General features: G+C 42.9%; 1 protein-coding gene across 2 annotated transcripts in view; it reads left to right on the top strand.

Moving 5' to 3' along the window:
• The first annotated feature begins 5836 nt into the window (after positions 1-5836).
• PTPRH (protein tyrosine phosphatase receptor type H) overlaps positions 5837-21558 on the top strand; it is a 132800-nt gene continuing 117078 nt past the window's right edge. For both annotated transcript variants that reach the window (XM_066607753.1, XM_066607754.1), the window contains exon 1: positions 5837-6083. In XM_066607753.1, the coding sequence (XP_066463850.1) occupies positions 6030-6083 (54 nt within the window). In that variant the 5' untranslated portion in view covers positions 5837-6029. The remainder of the gene's footprint in view (positions 6084-21558) is intronic.

Below are 21558 nucleotides of genomic sequence, written 5' to 3' on the forward strand. Positions count from 1 at the left end.
TCCACCTGCACTCACCCAGGAGCTCCGCTCACTCACTGGTCCGCTATGTACTGCCGCATCCGCAATCCACCAGCACTGAGGCAGGGCCTCTGCTGCCTCTGTGCTCTGGTGTGTCCTGCCGCCGCATGTACTCCGAGCCTTGCCGCAGATGTAGGGGCATTACCAATCCCTCTGCATCGCCTCCCACGGCTGGATGTCCATGTGCTGCCGCTGCCTTCGCTGCTCCCAGGTTTGCGCAGCTTGTTCCCTGCCTGAGGATCCTCTGCCACTGTGGAAGAAGCCTTAGTGGGCTGCCAGGACCAGCAGCCCAGCTTGGGCTGTAGCCAATCAGCTACAGGAGGCGTAACCGGCCTGTCAGTCTTGTATCTACCAGCACTTCCTGGTGGTGACAAGATACAGTAATACCCAGATAGTCCTACCTAGGAGCTAAGAGAATGAAAACTGACTATCGATCCGAACTGCCAGCAGCAGTAAGTCGTTACAATGACTTAGCCCCATACGTTTTAATGAATATCTAATGATGTTGATTTTAGTGTCTATACTGTGAAGGGCATTTCACAAAATAGAACATTTGCATGTCCGCTCACATGAGCGGACAGCAATTGCGATTTCCACTCGCAGAAATTAGATTGCAGCATGTTCTATTTTAGTGCGGATTCCGCACGGACAGCTTCCATTGAAGTCAATGGAAGCTGTCCGACCCACGGCCCATTCGCAACTGACATTGCGGATAGGTCACAGGCACCCAGTGATGGCGCAGGAAAAATAGAAATTTTTTTTAAAAAACTACTGCACATGACCGACGGCAGTTCACCACAGCCATCCGCAATACAGATATTGAAAGGTACGCACGGATATCGGCCAGGAACAGGGACGAATTCCATTGTGGAGTCCCACATGCAGGATCCAACCTGCCCGTGTGAGACCGGCCTTATTATGTTAGTTTGTCCAATTACTTTTGATTCAGTGAAAAGGGAGGGGCCATATAAGAAATGGCTGCAATTCCTAAATAACTAATGTAATATTAAACCCCTGACTTAACCCTTTCCAATCCACTGTCTGATGTCTTCCTACATTCTGATTGAAGTTTGTACAGCTCCAATGTCAAAAGATGTCTGACAGGGAATTCTTACCATCTATTTCCAACCACTGTGCTGTCGGAGCCTCTCTGGCGCACACACACTGGCTTTAGCCAGCAAATGGCACCATTGTATAACAGCAAAAAGAGAAAGCCTTTTAGGAAACCCTGAAAGGTTAACCCTTTCCAATCCACTGTCTGACGTTTTCAGACATTCTGATTGAAGCCTGTGCAGCTCCGATGTCGGAAGACGTCCGGCAGGATATTCTTATTGTATATTACTGGCCACTTTGTTGTCAGGGGCCTCTCCAGCATGCCCCATACCGCAGTGCTGGCTCTAGCCAGCTGATGGCACCATTGTATGATGGCAGAAAGAGAAAAACCCCTAGGAAACACTGAATCTAAAATTGGATTGCAAAGGGTTAAACCTGAAAACCTACACTTCAATCATATATTGATGGCTTTGCTTTAAATGCATTCTAGTAGTGTACAGAGGCAAAATTACGAAAACTGTTACTGCCTTAATACTTCTACACCCAAAAAGTATACACACAAATATAAACAGACTTATTTTTAACATAGTTCTCATTATTTATGGAGTGCTAATGGAAGATAGGACAATGCCTCTGCAGCGCCACCTATTGGAAGGCAGCATTCCTGCAAGTCAGTGTCAGACTCTTTAACAAGCCTTTCCCATATTAGCATAGTAGTTTCATAAATTGTTACAGAATAAAACGTGTTCTAACTCCTGGTCTTAGCTAACTGTTTGCTATGATAACTTCAGTAAGGGCATTCCCTTCAGTTCTGATAGCTTAGGCCTCATACCCACGGACACGCATGGTTTCCAAGTGTAGAATCCCACAGCTGTTTCCACCTGTGCCTGCAGCCATGAGGCCAAAAATTACATTTGTTGACCTGATGGACGCTGCAGGGCTCTCCTCCGTCATGGCCGGATCTTCTTTATTCTGCCTGGCAGCATGCTGCGAAGCATGCGCCATGCTCACTCTTTAAAAAAAACTGCTCTCCCACGAATTTGTGCTGTGCCGCGGATATGACAGCTTCCACTGACTTCAATGGAAGCTGTCCCTGCGGGATCGCAGGACAATGGAGCATGCTGCGATTTCTTACCGCGCCTGGGATTCCACACGTCGGGAAAAAGAACACATCTTCATGCTTTAAATTGCCCTGCAGATGCTAATGCATTCCTATGAGTTTCTAGTTCTGCAGATCTCCCGTGGGGGAGACACGCGCGGAAATCAGCCCGTGGACATTGGGCCTAAATCTGAATTTTTTTTTACATAGAAAGACATGGTTTATACACTAAGTAATCATATATTGTTTCACTAGTATTACCAGTAATATTAGCTAAAAAGTAATACTTAGGCCGGGCTCTCACGAGTATATTGTAAAGTGCTGCGTGTATAACTCAGCGGTTTATCTCACAAACGCTGTCATGCACAGTCTGACTTGTTTCTTTTTTTATTTCCCCCTCTGTCACTTAGCAATGTTGCGTATAAATGCCACACATACGCAATGTAATGGCATATGTACAGCGTTTATTACATGCCCATAGGAAACAATAGAGCTCTATCTCACATAACACATGGTAAAATAGTACGTTAGGTAGTTTTTTTGCGTGCATTATATGCAATGTATATAAAAAAGTGTGAATGGTTCAATGAAAATCAATGTACTTTCATTGACCCCATGCACCGCACATTATACACGAGTATATCATGCATGTAATATGCTATTAAATTACGCTCATGCGAGCCTTCCGTTACTACAAGCAGTATTCACTTTAGAAGCGCCTCCCAGCATGCCTTGTGCTCTCCTGAAAAGGGTTTGTACAGTTTCTTAATGTCATTCACTTTTAGCTTATCAACTTTGGGTTCGTTAGGAGAGATGAGCGAGCGTACTCGGAAAAGCACTACTCGCTCGAGTAATGTGCTTTATCCAAGTATCGCTGTGCTCGTCCCTGAAGATTCGGGTGCCGCTGCGGCTGACAGGTGAGTCGCAGCGGGGAGCAGGGGAGAGCGGGCGGGAGAGAGGGAGAGAAAGATCTCCCCTCCATTCCTCCCCGCTCTCCCCTGCAGCTCCCCGCTCCGTGCCGGCACCCGAATCTTCAGGGACGAGCACAGCGATACTCGGATAAAGCAAATTACTCGAGCGAGTAGTGCTTTTCCGAGTACGCTCGCTCATCCCTATTCGTTAGTATTCAGCTTCGCAGTAGGAATGATATCTACCTCTGTTTCTAGCAAATCATCCATAATTAAAGGGGTTTTCTCACAACCTAAAATAGCCTCAAAACCACTCTGTGCTTCCTGGTGGCAGCTGACCAGGACCTGTGACTGCGGCAGCCAATCACTGGTTATAGATGGTTGTGAGCAGTGATTGGCTGCCACAGTCACAGGTCCTGGTCAGCAGCAACCAGGAAGGACAAAGTACTTGTAAAGCAATTTTACATAGAGAGAAAATCCCTTTAATAACAATTTGATGCAGTTTTACACCACATACAACTCCGCTCTCCACCGTTACCAGCACCGTCACATTTCCGCCTGTCAGCTGACAAAATACAAGACGGCAATTGGTCAGAAGAATTAGAACACTATGGCTCGGACTATACCGTATCCTGCGGAGTTAGAACAAAATGGAATGATTGGTATCCCTCATAGACATGCGATCTGAGCTTATATAATACTGTCTCCTCGTAAACAACGGAAGTTAGAATACAGGTGTCTGTTTAGCAGAAATCAGTCTAAAGTGAGGTTAAAACAGTATAGAACTAAGGTAGCGCTGTATCAGATTTACAGAAGTGACAGGATGTAACTGTGTTGTTGGCATAATATTTACGTGCCCCTTTAATTTTGCCCAGGCCACACGTTGCCTAAAACTGAGGCCGGGCTCACACGAACGGGTAGGATTCCACAGCGGAAGACCTGTGATCATTTGCGGAAAGTAATTGCAAGTGATCGCAGAAGATCGCGTATGTGAGCGTTTTTCCGTGTGGATGTACGTGTATTGCCCAAGCGAAGAAAGATCTCACTCTCCCCTCCAGCCAGCATTCCAGGTTTTCTATCTATTTTTCTATGAAGTTGCGAGCGTTTCCACTGCTCATACACAATTAACATTGCGTATGGGCGATGGAACACTCGCATCCATTGACTTTAATAGAGGCCAGCTGCGCGGAATCTGCGCTAGCATAGAGCATGCTATGCACGCAGAACATGTAATTGGTACTCGGAAGTGTGAACGAAAATTAGAAAATACATGCCTTTCAATGCCCGCGTTTTACCTTCCGCGGACCTTCCGTGTGGACGGTGATTGCGGAATCAGCAATTCAAATCCGTTCGTGTGAACCTGGCCTGACTCTGACTGCCTGCAAATACATATTTCAAATGAATACAAAACTGATCATTGCAATGAATCATTTTTAGAAAAACTTGCATATGAAGTATCTGCACTTCTGGACACTTGTTAGTGGGACCTTAGTTGAATTTCTGCAATAATCGTGATCATGAAATCAATATCATGTTATATCAAAGACTCATATTGCACAAAATTTAGCGTACATGCACAATAATACACTGCATTTATGGCCATTATGCTAACAGCTAGTTGTTATATCCCCACATAGAGAAAAGGAAGAATAAGGGTACCTTAACACGGGATGAATGTCGGGCAAACGATGCCTGACACTCATCCCCGCACATACTCGCTCTTGTGCTGCTTCAGGGGAGCTAGTATCACTGGCTCACAGCAGGGAGGCTGCAGGACATTTGTCTCCTCGCTCTCCCCTGCTCCTTTCCATTGACTTAACATAGCGGCCGTTGAGTACTGAACGGCTGCTATTTACACTGAACGATGATCGTTCAGCTGATCATCCATTGTTTATGCTGCATAAATGATGGACAATGAGCTGATCGTTCATCGTTCAGTGTAAATAGCAGCCGTTCAGTATTAAATGGCCACTATGCTAAGTCAATGGAGAGGTGCGGGGGAGTATGAGGAGACAAATCTCCTGCAGCTGCCCCACCACCCTGCTGGCCACTTTGTGAGCGAACCAGCGATACTAGCTCCCATGCAGGAGCACGGGAGCTAGCATGTTCGGGGACGAGTGTCGGACATCGTTTGCCCGACATTCGTCCCGTGTAATTGGGACTTTACACATAGGTCACTTTCACGTATGCATAATACGGGCACATTTTTGTGCAGGTATTACAGACAAGTCCCTGGACGGACTGCAGGTCTACCCAAACCCAAGCTTACAGCATCGTAGACCCCTATAATAAATGTGGCTATATTACGCTGGTAAGAAAGTGGCCATAGAGGGTTTGTGTGTCTGCGGGCTTCCATAAAAATAAAGTGTGATTGTTCTCAGTGAGAGAAACCAAGTAATCTTGTAGATATGATACCTTTTAATGGCTAACAAAAATACATGATGTTACAGCGAGCTTTCCAACTTACTTAGGGTTCTTCTTTCAGTAAAAATACAAGACACCTGCAGTGGGGTATGCTGGAGCTACTTGTATATTGATTTTGTCATTTATCTGCCCCTTGTATTTGAATACAGGGCAGGTGTCTTACATAGTAGAGCTCAGTTTGCTACCAGAACTCAGTTATTAACTTTGTGTAAGATGCAACTTCCTACTGTGCAAAGGGAGGTGGCCATTCTAATAGAAGAATAAAAGGTTAAAGTCCTGCCTTGAATAGAGGAGGGGAATTGTGTGACGACTGCTGCTCCTATTAGTAATTTCACTGTCTCACTTCCCTGTTGCTCTAAAAGTACAAAGATCTGTCTAGTCCTAACTTCATTCTGAGTGATAATGAGAGAGTGACCGGAGCAGCAGGTGACAGTGACATCCAGAATTCTAGCACAGCAGGTGAAACTGGAGTTCCCGGGGACCTGAGCCTCTCAGGTGTTTGTCCTAACAAGAATCTCAATGTACCAATGGCGTTTCACTACATCACCCCAGGGCCATGCAACCTGGCGTCTCTGCTACTGGTAAGTTTTGTGCAGTTATGGCAGAAGTCTGATCAGTATTTGGGACAGCTGGGACTTGTATTTTCACAGCAACTTCTCAATAATGATGACTCCAATTGAAACATGTTGGAGCCGATATGTACAAACTGCTGGTAGTGAGAAATATCTCTAAAATAGTACATATATGTGCGCTACGTATACAGTGAGACACTTATCTTCCATTGATAGGGCTTCTTATTTTGTGTTTACAATATATGGTGAAACATTGTGTCATTTTTCCCCAAAACACACATTTGGAATATATACGAGAGCAGATAGCTGTCATATACTGTCTTGTGAGTGATATGCAGTATATATCGAACATTGTGAGCCCTTTTCTGCTTATGTCGCACTTCTGAGACAATGCCGTCCCATAGATATGATTTATACGGCACTATTTGTATAGTGATTGGATATGAAATAGGATTGTGATGTGTTGGCATGTGGTGTCTTTACAGTTCCAGGTTGTGTTATATTGGCCGAAGTAGCAGAAAAGTCGTATAATGTGCACAGATACATTTCTACATCTTTCTATGAATTTTTGTGTACTTTCTTAAGTGCTGATTTAACTTTGTTTGTGTTTTCGGTTCCTCATTTCGAATCCTAAAGTTCATGGAGAAAAACCATCTATATAAATACCTTCTACATACAGTGTATTGTAATGCTATAGAGTTAAACATCTAGTAAGTGGAAACTTGATGTTAATATAGTCATTATGCAAATAAGCAGTGCAGAAATCCTATTTGCATATTCATATTATGATCAGGCTTGATGAGCAAACCACATTCTCCAGAGAGGTGCGCTATTACATATGGAGCAACAGATAACTTATTGGGGCAGATTTATCAATACCGATACAGAAAAATTGTCATTATTTTAAGCAATGTCTGAGACTGGTTGCAGACGAGCGTATTACAACACGTGTGGAAGGTGGATCCATATTACGGACAGGCTTCAAAAGATATTACATCCGTAGTTACCAATTTGTCATCGGTATTTGCCTCTGTATTTTCTATTAGGCAAATACTAATCATATACTGATAGCTGGGCAATGACGCAGAATCCATGACCTTTCCACAATGTCAACTGTGGAAGAGCTGCAGGTCAGACGGCTCCCATTGACTTCAATGGAAGCCGTTCATGTGGAATCCACACGTAAATAGAGAATGCCACGATTTCTCCTCCACTTATGTAAATTGCAATTCATTTTGCACGAGCGGAGGAAACCACAATGTGTAGGAAAAAGCTATTTTACATTGCATGCTCTGAACGGTATTTGCTGCGGAGTGGTTGCTGCGGATTCACGGTGTGGACGCCGACCGCGGATTCCCCAAGGCAAATCCGTTTGTGTGCCACTGGCTTTAGGCCTGTTTCAGACAAGCGTATTTTACGGATCCATAATACGGAGGTGTTACAGATGACCTTACAACCGGACGTCTTCTGAGTTTCATTGCTGTTTCATTTGTATTTGCTGTCATTGGTATTATTTTCTGCTCGGTAAATATGGATCCATATTTGCCCAATAGAACACAATACACACAAAAGTAAATGCGGGGGTAAAATTAGGTCATGCTGCGTCTTTAAAACATGGCCATGAAAAATACAACCTTGTAAATAAATACATAGATTTACATTAGCTCTGTGTTACGGCCCATAAAATAAGGGCCAAATACAGAGTAACAATAGCCTAGTCTGAAATCGTCCCTTAGGCCGCCTGCAGATGATTCTCGCCGCGGGACCCGACCCGAGCGCCTGCAGGGACCAGCGCGTACTCACCCGCGCCCGCGGCTCTGGCTGCCGGCGCATGCGCAGACCGGAGACGGCGGTGGGTGAGTGACATTTCTGTGCGGGGCTCGCAAGAAATAGAGCATGCCGCGATTTGTTTGCTGCGCAAGATTTTGCGCGTTCCAAATCGCGGCCGTCTGCATAGGATGGCGTTTGTTAACGCCATCGTATGCAGGCTTCCAGCAGCGAAAATTCCACGGGAAATCCCGCCATGGAATTTCCGCTTGTGTGCAGGCGCCCTAAGGCTGCCATCACACGTGGAATAATCGCTGGGGGCATTCTGCTGCAAAAAGCTGCAGCAATTACACTGGAAATCAACTGTGGCCAAATTCACACCTAAATAGGACAGATTTGGCCACGTTTTTAATTGCGGATCAACTTTGGGATTTAACCCTTGTTTTGCACGGGGCAGTTTGTGCAGCATAAATTTGCAGCATAAATACACATTGTGGGGATTTAGAATCTGCAGTGTCATGGGCGCAACCACGTTCGGCACTGCTCAGCATAGTTGCTCAAACGGAAGTTCAAACTCTGTGGCAGAGCGTAGGAGTTTGAAAAAAGAAGCAGGAACATAGCGGCTGCTCCATCTTCCCCGCACCATGTAGTTACTATATGCGGGGAAGATGGGGCATGTCCTGCATTTTCTCGGCTGTAGTATTCACTGCTGAGAAATCCCCGCAGTGAAAACGAAACCACTGAACTCCTATGAATATCGCCCCCATATTACGCTCCCCACCATGTGAAAGTCACTTGGAAGTGAGGAGTTTTCATATGAAAACAGCCTTTCATCACTGCGGGGATGTAAGGAATCCCCTGCCGCGGCTGTCACAGCTGTGGCAAAGGATCACAGAGTTCTCCTTCTGCTTTCAATGGGGTTGGCACTGCTGCCGCGGCCTATTATAAGCAAATGGGATGCGATGTGAGATCCCGCAGCCAGATAGAACTTGCCGCAATTTGTTTCCTGACATGCAAAACAGCATTGCTAATGTGTATGGCCCAATGCAAAAAACGGGGTTCATATTTGTGCGTCTCACAAAGCACAAATCTTGCGCGATTTTCACGCCAGTTTGAAGGCAGCCTGAGTGTGGCCTTATAGCTTCTGTTGATTCCACTTGTGGCTTTAGCTTTTTGGAAAAACACCACTGTAGTTCTTTTAAGCTAAAGCTACAAGTGGATCCCGCAGGATGAAGTAGATGTCCTTTCTTTATAATGCCCATTACTTTTGAATCACTTCTGGCTGTGGATCAAAAAGCTGCACGGAAAACTGCCACAAAAATGTGTTTTGTTTTTTAATGCAGTGTGTGAATCCGCTCTCACTCAATTTTTACAGCTGTAATACCATTCTGAGTAATTACACCTTAAATTACACACCACTCATAAAATGGGACTTTTATTTCTTTATTAGACATCTACTGGGAGCTATAAAGTCATCTAAAAACGCCCTTACTGGTATTGATCATGCTTTAAAGATATCCTGCTTTGTACATAATGCTCATGGTCATCCACACGGTCGGTTGTATGAAGGGCTTCTGTAGCGGTGCCTGAACTCTCTACTGTACTTGCATTTGCATCTATTATTTTATGGAGGTCATGTGTCATGCTCCACGCTAGACTCCAATAAGTATGGAGGTATTAGTAACAGCAAGATGGAGATGATATAGGTAGAGACTGAATTCCATCCCATTTGGAATTTATTTGGGAAGGTTGTGTTGTTTTTATACCTGAAATTCTACAGCAAGCATCTATCTAGTCGTTTAGGTCGGGTGTTTGTACCATTTTGTATAATATACCGTTCCAAGGACATCATGTGCACACAGAATGTACGGGGGACAAACAGACGTACCCTATCCTACCAAAAGTGATTGAACAAGAATCAAAAGTAGTATTTATTTACATATGTTAATACTTAGTGGGGCTCATTTGACCCTAATGACATTGGATACTCCCCGTGGCATACTTACTACTAATGTGTGATACACTTCAGATGGTATTTCCCTTCATTCATCCTGCAATTTTCTTTCAAGTTCTTTCAAAGAAGATGGGCGCTGTTCATATTTCCTGACCCCATGTTCCATTTCATCCTAAAGATGTTGAGTAGGGTTCAGTTCAGTACTCTGTGCAGACAAGCCCAATCGTGTAACATCCATATCCTCAAGCCTACGTAAAGCAGCATTTGATTTGTGACAAGGTGTGTTGCCTTGTTGCCTTGTTGTGACAAGGTGTATTGCTGAGCATTTCCAGAGTATCCCTACATTGTTGGTAGCCCAGTATTTTCTAGAATGTCAAGGTACACCTCCGTATTCATGGTTCTTTTAACTACAACCAGCAGACCGAGACCATGCCATGTAACATATCCCCAGACTATGACGGAACTTCTGCCGTACTTAACTGTTGGCACAACACACTTGGGCAAAAGGTGTTCATCAGACCTCTCCCACACCCAAGTATAGACATCTGATTTGAAGACAGAGTATCGTGATTTGTCACTCCATAGAATGTTCTTCCATTGCTCAACTGTCCAATGATGAAGCTACTTGCATCACTGTAGTTGGGCCAGAGCATCTTCCTTGAGAGAACTTGACAGACATTTGCAGGTTGAATGGAGGGACATAGCAGCATACGTGTATCAGACGTTAGTAGAAAGTCTGCCACTGAGATATCCGATGTCATTAGTGCGAAAGGTGCCCCACGAAGTATTACCATATGTAAATAAATACTACTTTTGATTCCTGCTCAGGTTTCCAATTACTTTTAGTAGGATAGTGTACATAGAATTGTTTGTGCCCCTAACAGTTTCTTTATTGTTGGCAGCACATCCCCGTTCACATGGGGGGATGTGTTGCAGGCAGTGGTAATTTATTTGGTTGCACAAAAAATGCGATCAGCTGATGAACAAGTATTTGCGCGTTCATCAGCTGATTGGGTACAGCTTCACATGATCCCGATCCGGCAAGCAGTATTTATGGGTAAAAGGCCCTTAACTACTAGTTAAAATCTCAGTAGTTAGTGGAAACTAAGTCTCATTTCTGTATTTTATATTGTGAAATATATGGAAGAACTGAATGGCTAAGTATTATATGCAATATTTACATTATATTGGAAGGCCATATTCAGAAATGCAGTTCTGCAAAAGCAAGGAAAACTGTATGTACCATAAAGTCACATGAAATCAGACAAAACAACAGAACTGGAGTCTGCAGCCTAGAGCTCTCATGTGTCAGATGGGAATCGTAGCAGAATAAGGGGGAAAAGACAAAGGCCGTTTTCATACCGACTACTGAGGCTTGTGTGTGACTGTGCACTATGATGATACTGTGTACGTCTCTAACCATTTTACCCACAGCGGGCTAGACCCTCGGTTACCACCCCTCAGCTTAAGGAACTTTTCTGCTTTAAACTATACCCATATATAGATATTTAATGATGATCATAAAGATTTTTCAATGGATTCATATTAGAAATTATTGCAATTAGATATATTCTAGGGGGGAATATGCTTAAAAAAGTGATTCATAAGTCTCAAAAAGTTTCAGTGAGCTGTTAGTTGACTGTCTCAAGGACAGATTCTGGCCAAATGGGGGCCCAAGACTGCATAGAGAATTCAACATAAGGGCTCCTTCACACATATTTATTTTCTGGTGCTTTAAAATGAATGGAATGGCCTTTTAATTTGCCTGGGAATGCTTTTAACAGTAGGTAACAGGTGCTTTTTCTGACATTTTTCAACTCCCATACAGATAATTATGGGGAAAAAAACTGCAAAAAAAATACCATACCCAGAGTGTTCTGTCTGGAAAATAATAGCACATAAAATAGCATTTTATGTAATAAGTATTATGTAACGATAGACTTCAAATAAACATTTGGCTGAAAAAAATACACAATAAAATCGCTGTTAAATATGAAATGAAGGCCATGGCGTGTATTAGAACAACTCAGTGAAACTAACCCTTTTCTCTTGAAATAGTTGTGTTGTATTGAAATAGGTAAAACTGCAGCAAAATCTTCATACTGCAGATTTTTCCTGGGTTTGGTTGTGAACATACCCCTAAATGTTTCTTCTAGTTTAACTAAAAGCCACCTCAGTGATCAGATAGCCATTGCCTGAAAACAGCAGATATTGCCGGAGGAAGTTTCATTTGCCCACAGAGGTATTGCACAGGGGTCTGGGGTATAACCTGGTGCTTGTTCAGCATTGTAGCCAATCTTTCTTTCTTTTTTTGTGGGTCTCCATCTATAATACTACGGGTGGGTCGTGACTGAAGAGCCTGCCTTTATGATGTCCTAATAAATCAAATTGACAGGGGTTGTCTTCATTAATTAACTTTTTTTTTAAAAGGACTTATCTTGTCCTTATGTCAGTGGGGCTGGCTGCATAGCTTTTCAGCTGTGGTCCTGCTGACTCTAATGATGTCTCTCTTTTCCCTCTACTTCCTCCCATTTTCCCATATGGACTTGTCTTAGTTTCAGAATTTGTGAATGTGTCAAGTGGGGAGTCCCAACTACTTACTGTCAATAGGTAATGTCAGACGTGATTGACAGTGAGCAGTGGAAACCACCCACGTGACCAGTCCATGGGATAGGGGATAACTAGCTGATCAGTGGGTTCACGACCGCTGGGACCAATACCGATCTCAAGAAAGGGGGTTTGGTCAGTCCTGAAATGAATGCAGTGGAGCTTGTACAAGCACACCACTGTTCCATTCATATCAATGAGAATACTCGAGATTTCCAAGTGTAAGTGCTTGGCAGTCATTGACGCTCCCATTGAAGTGAATGGAGCAGTGGTGTACTTGTGCAACCTTTGCTGCATTCATTTCGGGACTGATCAGACTCCAGTTGTCGGGATTGGTGGAGGTCCAGTGGTCTGACTCCCACTAATCAGCTGGTAACAGTTAGATAATTTGTAACAACCAGAATACTCCTTTAATGTAATAGAAAAAAAGCTAACAACCTCTTTGGCTCTCTGACCCTGATATTATTTAATTAAATAACTTTCCCCTATTAGCAGACATTATAATAGCCATTTGAAGACAGTCAGTCACATCCATCTTACCTAAGGAACCTTGTTGTGGCCCCTACCCCTGCCAGTTAGTGTAGAGTACACTATAGGGGACATAGACTTAACTTGATGTCCCTATTTCAGACTTTTATAGCATATCCACAGGATGTAATATAAAAGTCTGATAGGTTTCAACCCTCACTCAGTGGCCTCACTAGCTATGGTGGTCCGGGGCATATGTCCCTGATCTCTAATGCAGTATCCCAAGTGCCACCTGTGCCAGGACTGTGACAGAGGGAGATTGAGCATTAAGGGATCGCAATGTTTGGGTAAAGGGGTTGTTTTATGCATATTTTCTGTTCCAGTGACAGTAAATGGTAAAGAAGGTAGCCTCTGACTTCCTGCTCTATCATTGTAATCAACTACATCGGACACTGAAGGGGGACATCATCAGTATCATGTAAGGTAGCTCTCAAGAGGGAGGCATTATAACGACACAAGGGGGCTCTAATGTGGGGCATTATTGCTTTATAAGGGTGTGGCAGATTTTGGTAAGGATGCGCAGCAAAATTAGCATCAAAATCCACATTCAGTTTTACAATTGGTCTGGCGGTATTATTTGGGCTATGTATAGTCATATTGGTCATTCTATATTGGATTTTATTCAGTAACAGTATGGTTATATAAAAGGGAATCTGTCAGCTTGTACATGCTGTCCAAACTGCAGGCATTATGTTATAGAGCAGGAGGAGCTGAGCAGACCGATATATAGTATTATGGAGAAATGATTGAGTAGAACTTGTATTCATTTATACCTCTGCACATTCTGAGCTGAACAGTCCAATGGGCGGTCCTATCAGTGACTGACAGCTATGTGTATATGGCTGTTAATACACAGTCCCAATGCTAACCTTAAACATGACACATTCACACAGAAACTAAGAAGAGTCCGTAAAGGGGAACAAAAAAAAGTAGAGGAAAAGAAGAACCATTGTTAGAGTCAGTGGGACACCAGCTGTAGAGCTATGCAGCCAGCCCTGCTGATATGAGGAAATGGCGGGTTCTCTTTAAGGTTAACTGGAAAGAAGACAAAAATAACAGCAAAATAATTCCCCTTTAATAGATACACAAGGTTGAAGGGAACTTGTATAATCCAATTCATTAATATTGAACTTTACGTCTCAGTCTTTATATCCTTCAGGGCAAAGGGCAGACCAAAACACCCCAAATATGCAACAATGTAGCTGCATTAAAATACAATTAATATCAAATTTTCTAATTACTGCTATAATTACTTCATCTACTCTTTTACTAATATGTATGGTAATGTAATATAGATTTCATGCCTATGTCATTTCAAAGAAGGATCTTTTTCTTCTCCTTCCACAGAGAATTAAATTGGTAACAGAAGTGGTAAACTGGAACTACAGGTTCACAGACTAGAGGAACCTTAGAGTAAAAATAGTGAGAACAATGAGAAATAGTGAAAGGATGACACATCCTATGTTTACAGCCACTATTAATAATATCTGTCATACAACACGCGATATACGTAGAGTCCTTCAAATAGTTCTACTACACAAACAAGAGAACTCATAGAGAGGGTAACATCCAAATCATCACTGGAAATATGGGTCTCACTCCTTTTTATGATTTTTAAAGGGAATGTCCCATCAAAAAATGACGCCTTGTATAAATTATGTTTTCTGTTCAACATATTTTTTAAGAACTTTTACAGTTTACATTTATTTTAACTTTCAATGTCACAATTTATATTTAAAAAGAAATCCTAAAATTCTGCCATTTGACCACTAAAATTCATAATAGGCAGAGACTTTCTGCTCTGCAGAGAAAACCTGTCGGCAGTCATCTCATTTTCATCACAGACAGGAATACAATGAACGGTCTTCCAAAGGCCCACTTCTTCTCCGTTGTGTTTATAATCCATTAATTCTGCTGTAAAGCATCTATGAATGCTGTTAAATGCAGCAAAGGCAAGATGGCAGCCCCATAGTCATATAGAGACAATAGAATGCAAAAATCTACCATCAGAAAATAAAAACAGATTAGAAAATTTTAATTTTTGTTTTACTATCTGTTTTTTTTAATGTGTTTTTTTTATTTGTGTGTAAAGTGTGCAATTATATACAGGGAGATGTATAACTTATACCAGCCATAGATAGATAGATAGATAGATAGATAGATAGATAGATAGATAGATAGATAGATAGATTACAGTACTTACCATCTCCTCCACTGCCGGACTCGTGATTGGTCAGTGCACTGCAGGCCAGACCAATTACGTGGCTGCCAGTGCACTGATAGACTGTAGTTGTGCCCAATCACAACTGCAGTCAATCAGTGGAAAGGAGAAGCGATCCGGGGAGGTCTGCAGCCTGCAATTGGCAGCTGGCTGCCAGGATAACAGCCCTTCCCTCCCCCAGCGTCACCCACAGCCGGGCCACGGGCCTCGGCGGTGAGAGTGTATCTGGCAGGGGGTTTTAGGACCCCCATTTTCTTGGGGGCCGGGTCACAATTGCAATCCCTAGTGATACGCCATTGACTCCAGATGATTGGCTATCCTTGTAATACAACGACAGCTCAGAATCCAGCAAAATTTCAGCCTCTCTGTTCCAGCTTGAAGAAAGGAATCCAGAGCAGGGGCCGTTTCTCTATGATTTTCATGCCCTAATAGGGTATATAAACAGGGTTTGAAGTTCTTAGCAGTACCCCTCTTAACTCATTGGAACCACTGTTGGACAAATGACGCATAGGATATGTTAACTCTTTGTTTTGTGTTTATTCATTTGTTTTCTATTGACTTTAAAGGCCCCTTTACACACAACGATTATCGCTGAAAATGTATCCATTAATGCCATTAACACTTTATGCAAATACATCGCTAAATCTTTCAATCTTTCAGCCGTTTGAAAGATTATCTTTGCGTGTAAAAGGACCTTAAGGCTACTTTCACACGGCAGTATTTTGGTCAGTAAGACGAAACCAGAGTGGAGACTGCAAAGAAAAAAGCATAATTGAAAGATTTACATGTCTTCCATGTTTTGGACTGAGTTCTAGCTTTTGCTTACAAATACTGATGAAAAACTCTGACCAAATACTGCCATGTGAAAGCGGCCTAAGAAGGCAAAAGCAGACATATATTTTTGAGTTCATTGGTGCCCTCCCCCAAACAATGTAGTCAATGGATCTAAACTAAAACTGATGACAAATTCGCATTCAGTGAATGAAAAAAGCAGTCTCATGATTCAACCGATAAAAACTGATTAAACTATGGCATTAGTTTAGGTTATTCAGCAAACAAATGAATGGGATCAGGATATAGACATGAGATACATGATTGCAAAAGTGGGAAATAACATTATTTCTTATAAATGGTCTATTTATTAGCCTTGGTCATTTGTGCAGATTTGAATTATTCGGTTATTTAAAAATGATGACATACCCTTAGCATAGGCAATGAATGCCAGACCTGTGGGCTTAAGCTCTTGGCACCCCCAACAATCAGTTATTTGTAGGGGCTGGGGCACTTCTGTGAGTGCTATGTCCCCTCACAGCTGTACTCAGCTCTGTCACACACACAGCAGGGTGCGTTGCTCTTGCCTGCTGCCGGAAAGCCCTGTCTCCTGCGCGGGGCCAACAAGAGACATATATACAGACCTCTATTAATGTAAGCGGGGAGTCTTCTTTTGGTCCAACGCCGGAGGTGTTTCAGCTGGCCTGCATAGCAGCGGGGTCTGTTCTTGTGGACGGCCGAGGGGAGTGTGTTTTAGGTGTCCCAATGCACGGATCGGCAATAAACGGAGGTAAAGGAATCCCAAAATTTTTGCTGCAGCCTAAGCTTACTGTGCTGCCAGAACCTGCTGCACAAAAGGTCTTCCAGCCAATCATGTACAGGGGCGTCAACCTCTGACAATCTCGACTCCACCAGTAAATCCTGGTGGCGTCAAAATACTTTAATACTGGCAAGTGCGATATCATATGTGATGCATATGATAAACACGCAATATGCATCAGATGTACTTGTGTTTTTCATGCAAGTGAAAAAAATCACAAGTGGTTCCAATAGGTAAAATGGACTCGCATTAAAAAAAATCGCATTTACATGAGAGTGTGAAGCATTTTTTTGGATTCAATAGGAATAAATGGTCGATTCTCACAGCAGAATCACCCAAAAATAGGATTATTGGTGCAAGCAAAAAATCGTTAATGTAATTTAACCCAATGTAAATAATGGATTCTATTCACATGCAAGTTCACAGAAATTGTACGTTAAAATCGCCTATGTGAATGCACCCTTAGATAAACAAGCTTAACAAATCCAGAGCCACGTATAGGTCAACGCCTGTTATTGGTGGGGATCCCAGGCTCAGTTATGTAACGCAAGATCTCTTAAGATACCCATTATAGACCTTTTTCATAGAGTGGTTTTGCTACCATTTTAAAAGACATGAAAAATGTCTGTAGTTTTACACTTTTTTATATAGTATTTTTTACAAGTGTGTCATTTTGCCTGATTACACTGCATCACAGAAAATTTAAAGTTTTGTCTGCTACTTGGGCTATTTCATGTGTTCTTTACCAAATCTGTAGTCGGGTTTTGCCTAGGGCAGCGGGTTCTGAAGTTATACACTGTGTCATTGGCTATTCATGCAGATACAAGAAACTGATGTTATGTTGGTTATCCAGCTACTCTACATATCTATATTGTGCTACAAAACTGTGAGATTACAAAAGCTTGTTCACATTAACAAACGTGTAATTAAAAAGTTCACTTGTCTTTACACAATGCACATACACCGTACAGAAGTGCTTTAGACACTTGCTTTTGCACTTGTGAGTTTCTGTTGTTGACCGCTGCAGAAGGCAGCAGTAGTCGCCCATTATATTGAGGTTGAAGTGGCCTTGATATCTTTTTTCCATGGTGGCACTATCCTGTTGGAATCTTTCCCCATGTTCATCCATTACGTCACCCCAAAAATCCAGGTGAGAATGTAAGAAATGAATTTTGGGCGACATTCGGCAGCCGAGTTGCTGATACGCTGCTAACATGTTGCTTACAAGTTCAGCATGGTTTCAGCTCAATGGTTGCCAAGAAAGTTTTGCACAACTAGCTTAAATGTGTCCCAAGTGACGAGTTGAAGCACGCTCAATTTGGATCTGAATGTGTCATCACGCATTAATTTGCAGATTTCCAGACCCACAAAATTCCTGCTTTTACTTTGGCTTCCGTTTTGGTTTTTCCAAACTTGTCCTTCAGATACTGGAAACCATTTCCATTATGATCCATAGCCATGGCAAAGTTTTTCATTAGGCCCAACTTAAAGTGAAATGGTGAAAGGTACACTTTAATTGGATCAACCAGTGATGTATGTAGCACATTGGACATGCACATATGGACTTATTCAAACTCCGCACTAATGTACGCGAGTTTGGGGGAAAAAAAGCGGTAAGATAGGTCCTGCCCTATTGTTGTGTCGGTTTGAGTTGCACTCTGCTGGTGGTTTGGTTTTTCTGATGTCTCTCTGACACTGATGGGACTGGTTGTGGGTTGTTACTGTTGGAGCACACCTGAGGGCTATCAGAATAGGGTTTTATTTCCTATTCAGCCATGGTTCTGTGCCAGTCAATTGTGATTGCAGTCTCGGGGAGTGTAGGAGACAATAGCTGGGTTCAGTGGCCCACCCAGTGTTTGGATTCTGTGTCCCTTCCAGCAGCCTTAAGGCTGGGTTCACACGGGGCGGTTATGCCGCGGTTTTGCCGCGGCAGATCCGCCCGCGGCAAAACCGCCTGCGGCCGCTAATCTCGGGGTTAGCCAGCCATGTGGACGAGATTTCTCAGAAACCTCGTCCACATGGGACGGCTAATCCGCTGTGGTAAATCCGGCTGAAACCGCGGCTGCGGCCGCCGCAGCCGCGGTTTCAAAAGAAGCAGCATGTCTATTTACTTTTTTTTTTTTAGTTTATTTACGTTGTGGCTGCGCTCTCCTCTATGGGAGCGCTGGCCACAAGGTAAAAAAGCATGCGGCCGGGCCGCTTCAAAGCCGCCGCGGCTTAAACCGCGGCAGTTATCCCGGCGGAAATCTCACAGTTTTTGCTGCGGCCAATCCGCGAGATTTACGACGGGAATCCGCCCTGTGTGAACCCAGCCTAAAACACAAGTTCTGTGTTTAATTTATAGTGGAGTGTGTACACTGGTTTTGGGATATATTTATCTCTAGGTCAGGGATAGTGAGAGCCCCAGGTTCCAGCGTGAGTGCGTCCTTCTCAGGACGATCCATTCATTATTTATTTAGGTACGGACTATCACTTGCTAGAGTTCCATAGGGATAGTTCTCTTCTTTGTTTTCTTCTGTCCACTTACTATTTGCTTTCTGGGTTCTGTGATGTGAACAGTTCCTGAGCGTTTATTTCAGGAATACAGTTACCGCATGTTTGTAGTGACGTGACGCCTATCTGTTCTTGTATGTACTATTAACACGCAAGAATACTGCTAGTGAAAACGAAACCATTAAAAACAATGGTTTTGTTTCATCCCGTTATGATTTTCATGGCCGCATAACGAGACAAAATCAACCCATCTGTTAAGGTCCTTAGTAAATAAAATGCAGCCAAATGCAGTGTGTGAAGTCGGCCTTAACATTTATACATTCAGTTGCCATCCATTTCCTAAAATCCATCCTTTGATTGACAACTCTTGATCTACTGCTCTCATTATTCTTGGGGGTTTAATTACATGGAAGGAATATTAAAATATTAAAGAGGGAACGGTGAACCCCAGGTTAGGATTCTTAGATTGTAGCTACCAATGTGCTTGGCAAAAACAGATGATATTCTCTTTTGTAATAGGCGCATTAGAGGAAAAAGGGAAATGGTGAAAAAGAATCTAACATACAACAATGCCAACAATGAAACTAACAGAGAAAAGTTGGCAATTTTACACAATGCCTATATTTCAAATTGTAATATAGGGAACTGAAACCTAAAGGGAATTTCCAGCCTGTCATTACTATATAAAGACTTGATCTGTATTTCCTTTTTTATTCAACTCATGAAAATATATTGCATGCAGGTCAGTGCCTCCGACTGATGCTTGTGTGTTGGTTGCTTTTCACTTTAGTTCTGGTAGGGCACAGCTACCGTACGATCAGTGACTACATTGTGTAATCTTGGTCTGGGTTTGGCCTGAAATCTGGTGTGAAAGACAGAAGTGAAACAGAATGTGGTCAAAAGTGTTCTCAGCAGCCTCAACAACCATGGAAACAAACCCTGATCCGCACGGTTGGTTTCTGTGGTTGCACATTTATCTGGGCATTAATTACAATGTGGTTCTATATTAAAGGGATTTTCTAGATCTTAGTAAATAAAGCTTTTATAATCTACTTTACCTTTACCCTCAGGTTTTTATTTTGAAATGCACAGATGATATAAACTATGGACCTCGTGTATCTAAAGGGTCTCAGGAAACAAGTATCTTTGCTTCCCATAGCAACAATTTAGAGACCTCTTCTTATTTCTCAAAAACAATATGCAAAACGTATGATGAACTCTAATTGGTTACTTTGACAATACGACCATTTTTCTGGGACAGAAAACAGGAAAATAAATATTTAAAGGGAAACTTTACAAAATAAAGATCAATGAGACGTGTCTGAAAATGGCATTGGTTGGGATTTGTTTCCTTTGACTTACATCAAGTGAAACATTCCTTTGCTTTTATGACTCTTGAGATCTTTGTATCTTTGAGGGTATGGTTAGAATCTTTAATTTATAGCAATGGAGTTTTAATGTAGGTGTATAGCCTGTGAGGAGTTATAGTTCTAAATGCATTGTGCTACTGAAGGAAAAACATGAACATTTTAAAAAGTTTGTTATTTGTATAGTGCCAATTTATTCTGCAGTGCTTTCATGTAATTTATTTATTACCCCCCACTAAGCTTGGTACTCATTTTACCGGCCTCGAAAGGATGGAAGGCTGAGTAAAGCCCATTTACACAGGACAAGTGTTGGGCAAATGATGCCCGATACTCATCCCTGTGTCTCTGCGCTCCCGTGCTCCTGCACAGGAGCTAGCGGAGCTGGCTGGGTCACAGAGCGGCCAGCAGGGGAGCGGGGCAGTGCAGGAGATTTCTCTGCTCTCACCCCCCTCCTCCCCTCCATTGAGATAACACAGCGGCCGTTTGCTAATGAACAGCCCGATGAGTGATGAGCTTCATCGCTGATCTTTCATGCTGCATAAAAGATGAGCGATGATACAGTTTAAACAGTGGCTGTTCAGTAGCGAACGGCCACTGTGTTATTTCAATGGAGGGGAGGAGGGGGGTGAGAGCAGAGAAATCTCCTGCACTGCCCCGCTCCCCTGCTGGCCGCTCTGTGACCCAGCCAGCTCCGCTAGCTCCCGTGCAGGAGCACGGGAGCACGGGGATACAGGGATGAGTGTCGGGCATTGTTTGCCCGACACTCGTCCTGTGTAAATGGACCTTTAACCTTAAGGTTGACAGTGAGGATGATCAATGAGTGGAACAGGTTACCACAGGAGGTGGTGAGTTCTCCTTCAATGGAAGTGTTCATACAAAGGCTTGACAAATATCTGTCTGGGATGATTTAGTGAATCCTGCACTGGGCAGGCGGTTGTACCTGATGACCTAATGAC

This window comes from Eleutherodactylus coqui, chromosome 6 (genome assembly GCF_035609145.1).
Source record: "Eleutherodactylus coqui strain aEleCoq1 chromosome 6, aEleCoq1.hap1, whole genome shotgun sequence".
Lineage (NCBI taxonomy): Eukaryota > Metazoa > Chordata > Amphibia > Anura > Eleutherodactylidae > Eleutherodactylus > Eleutherodactylus coqui.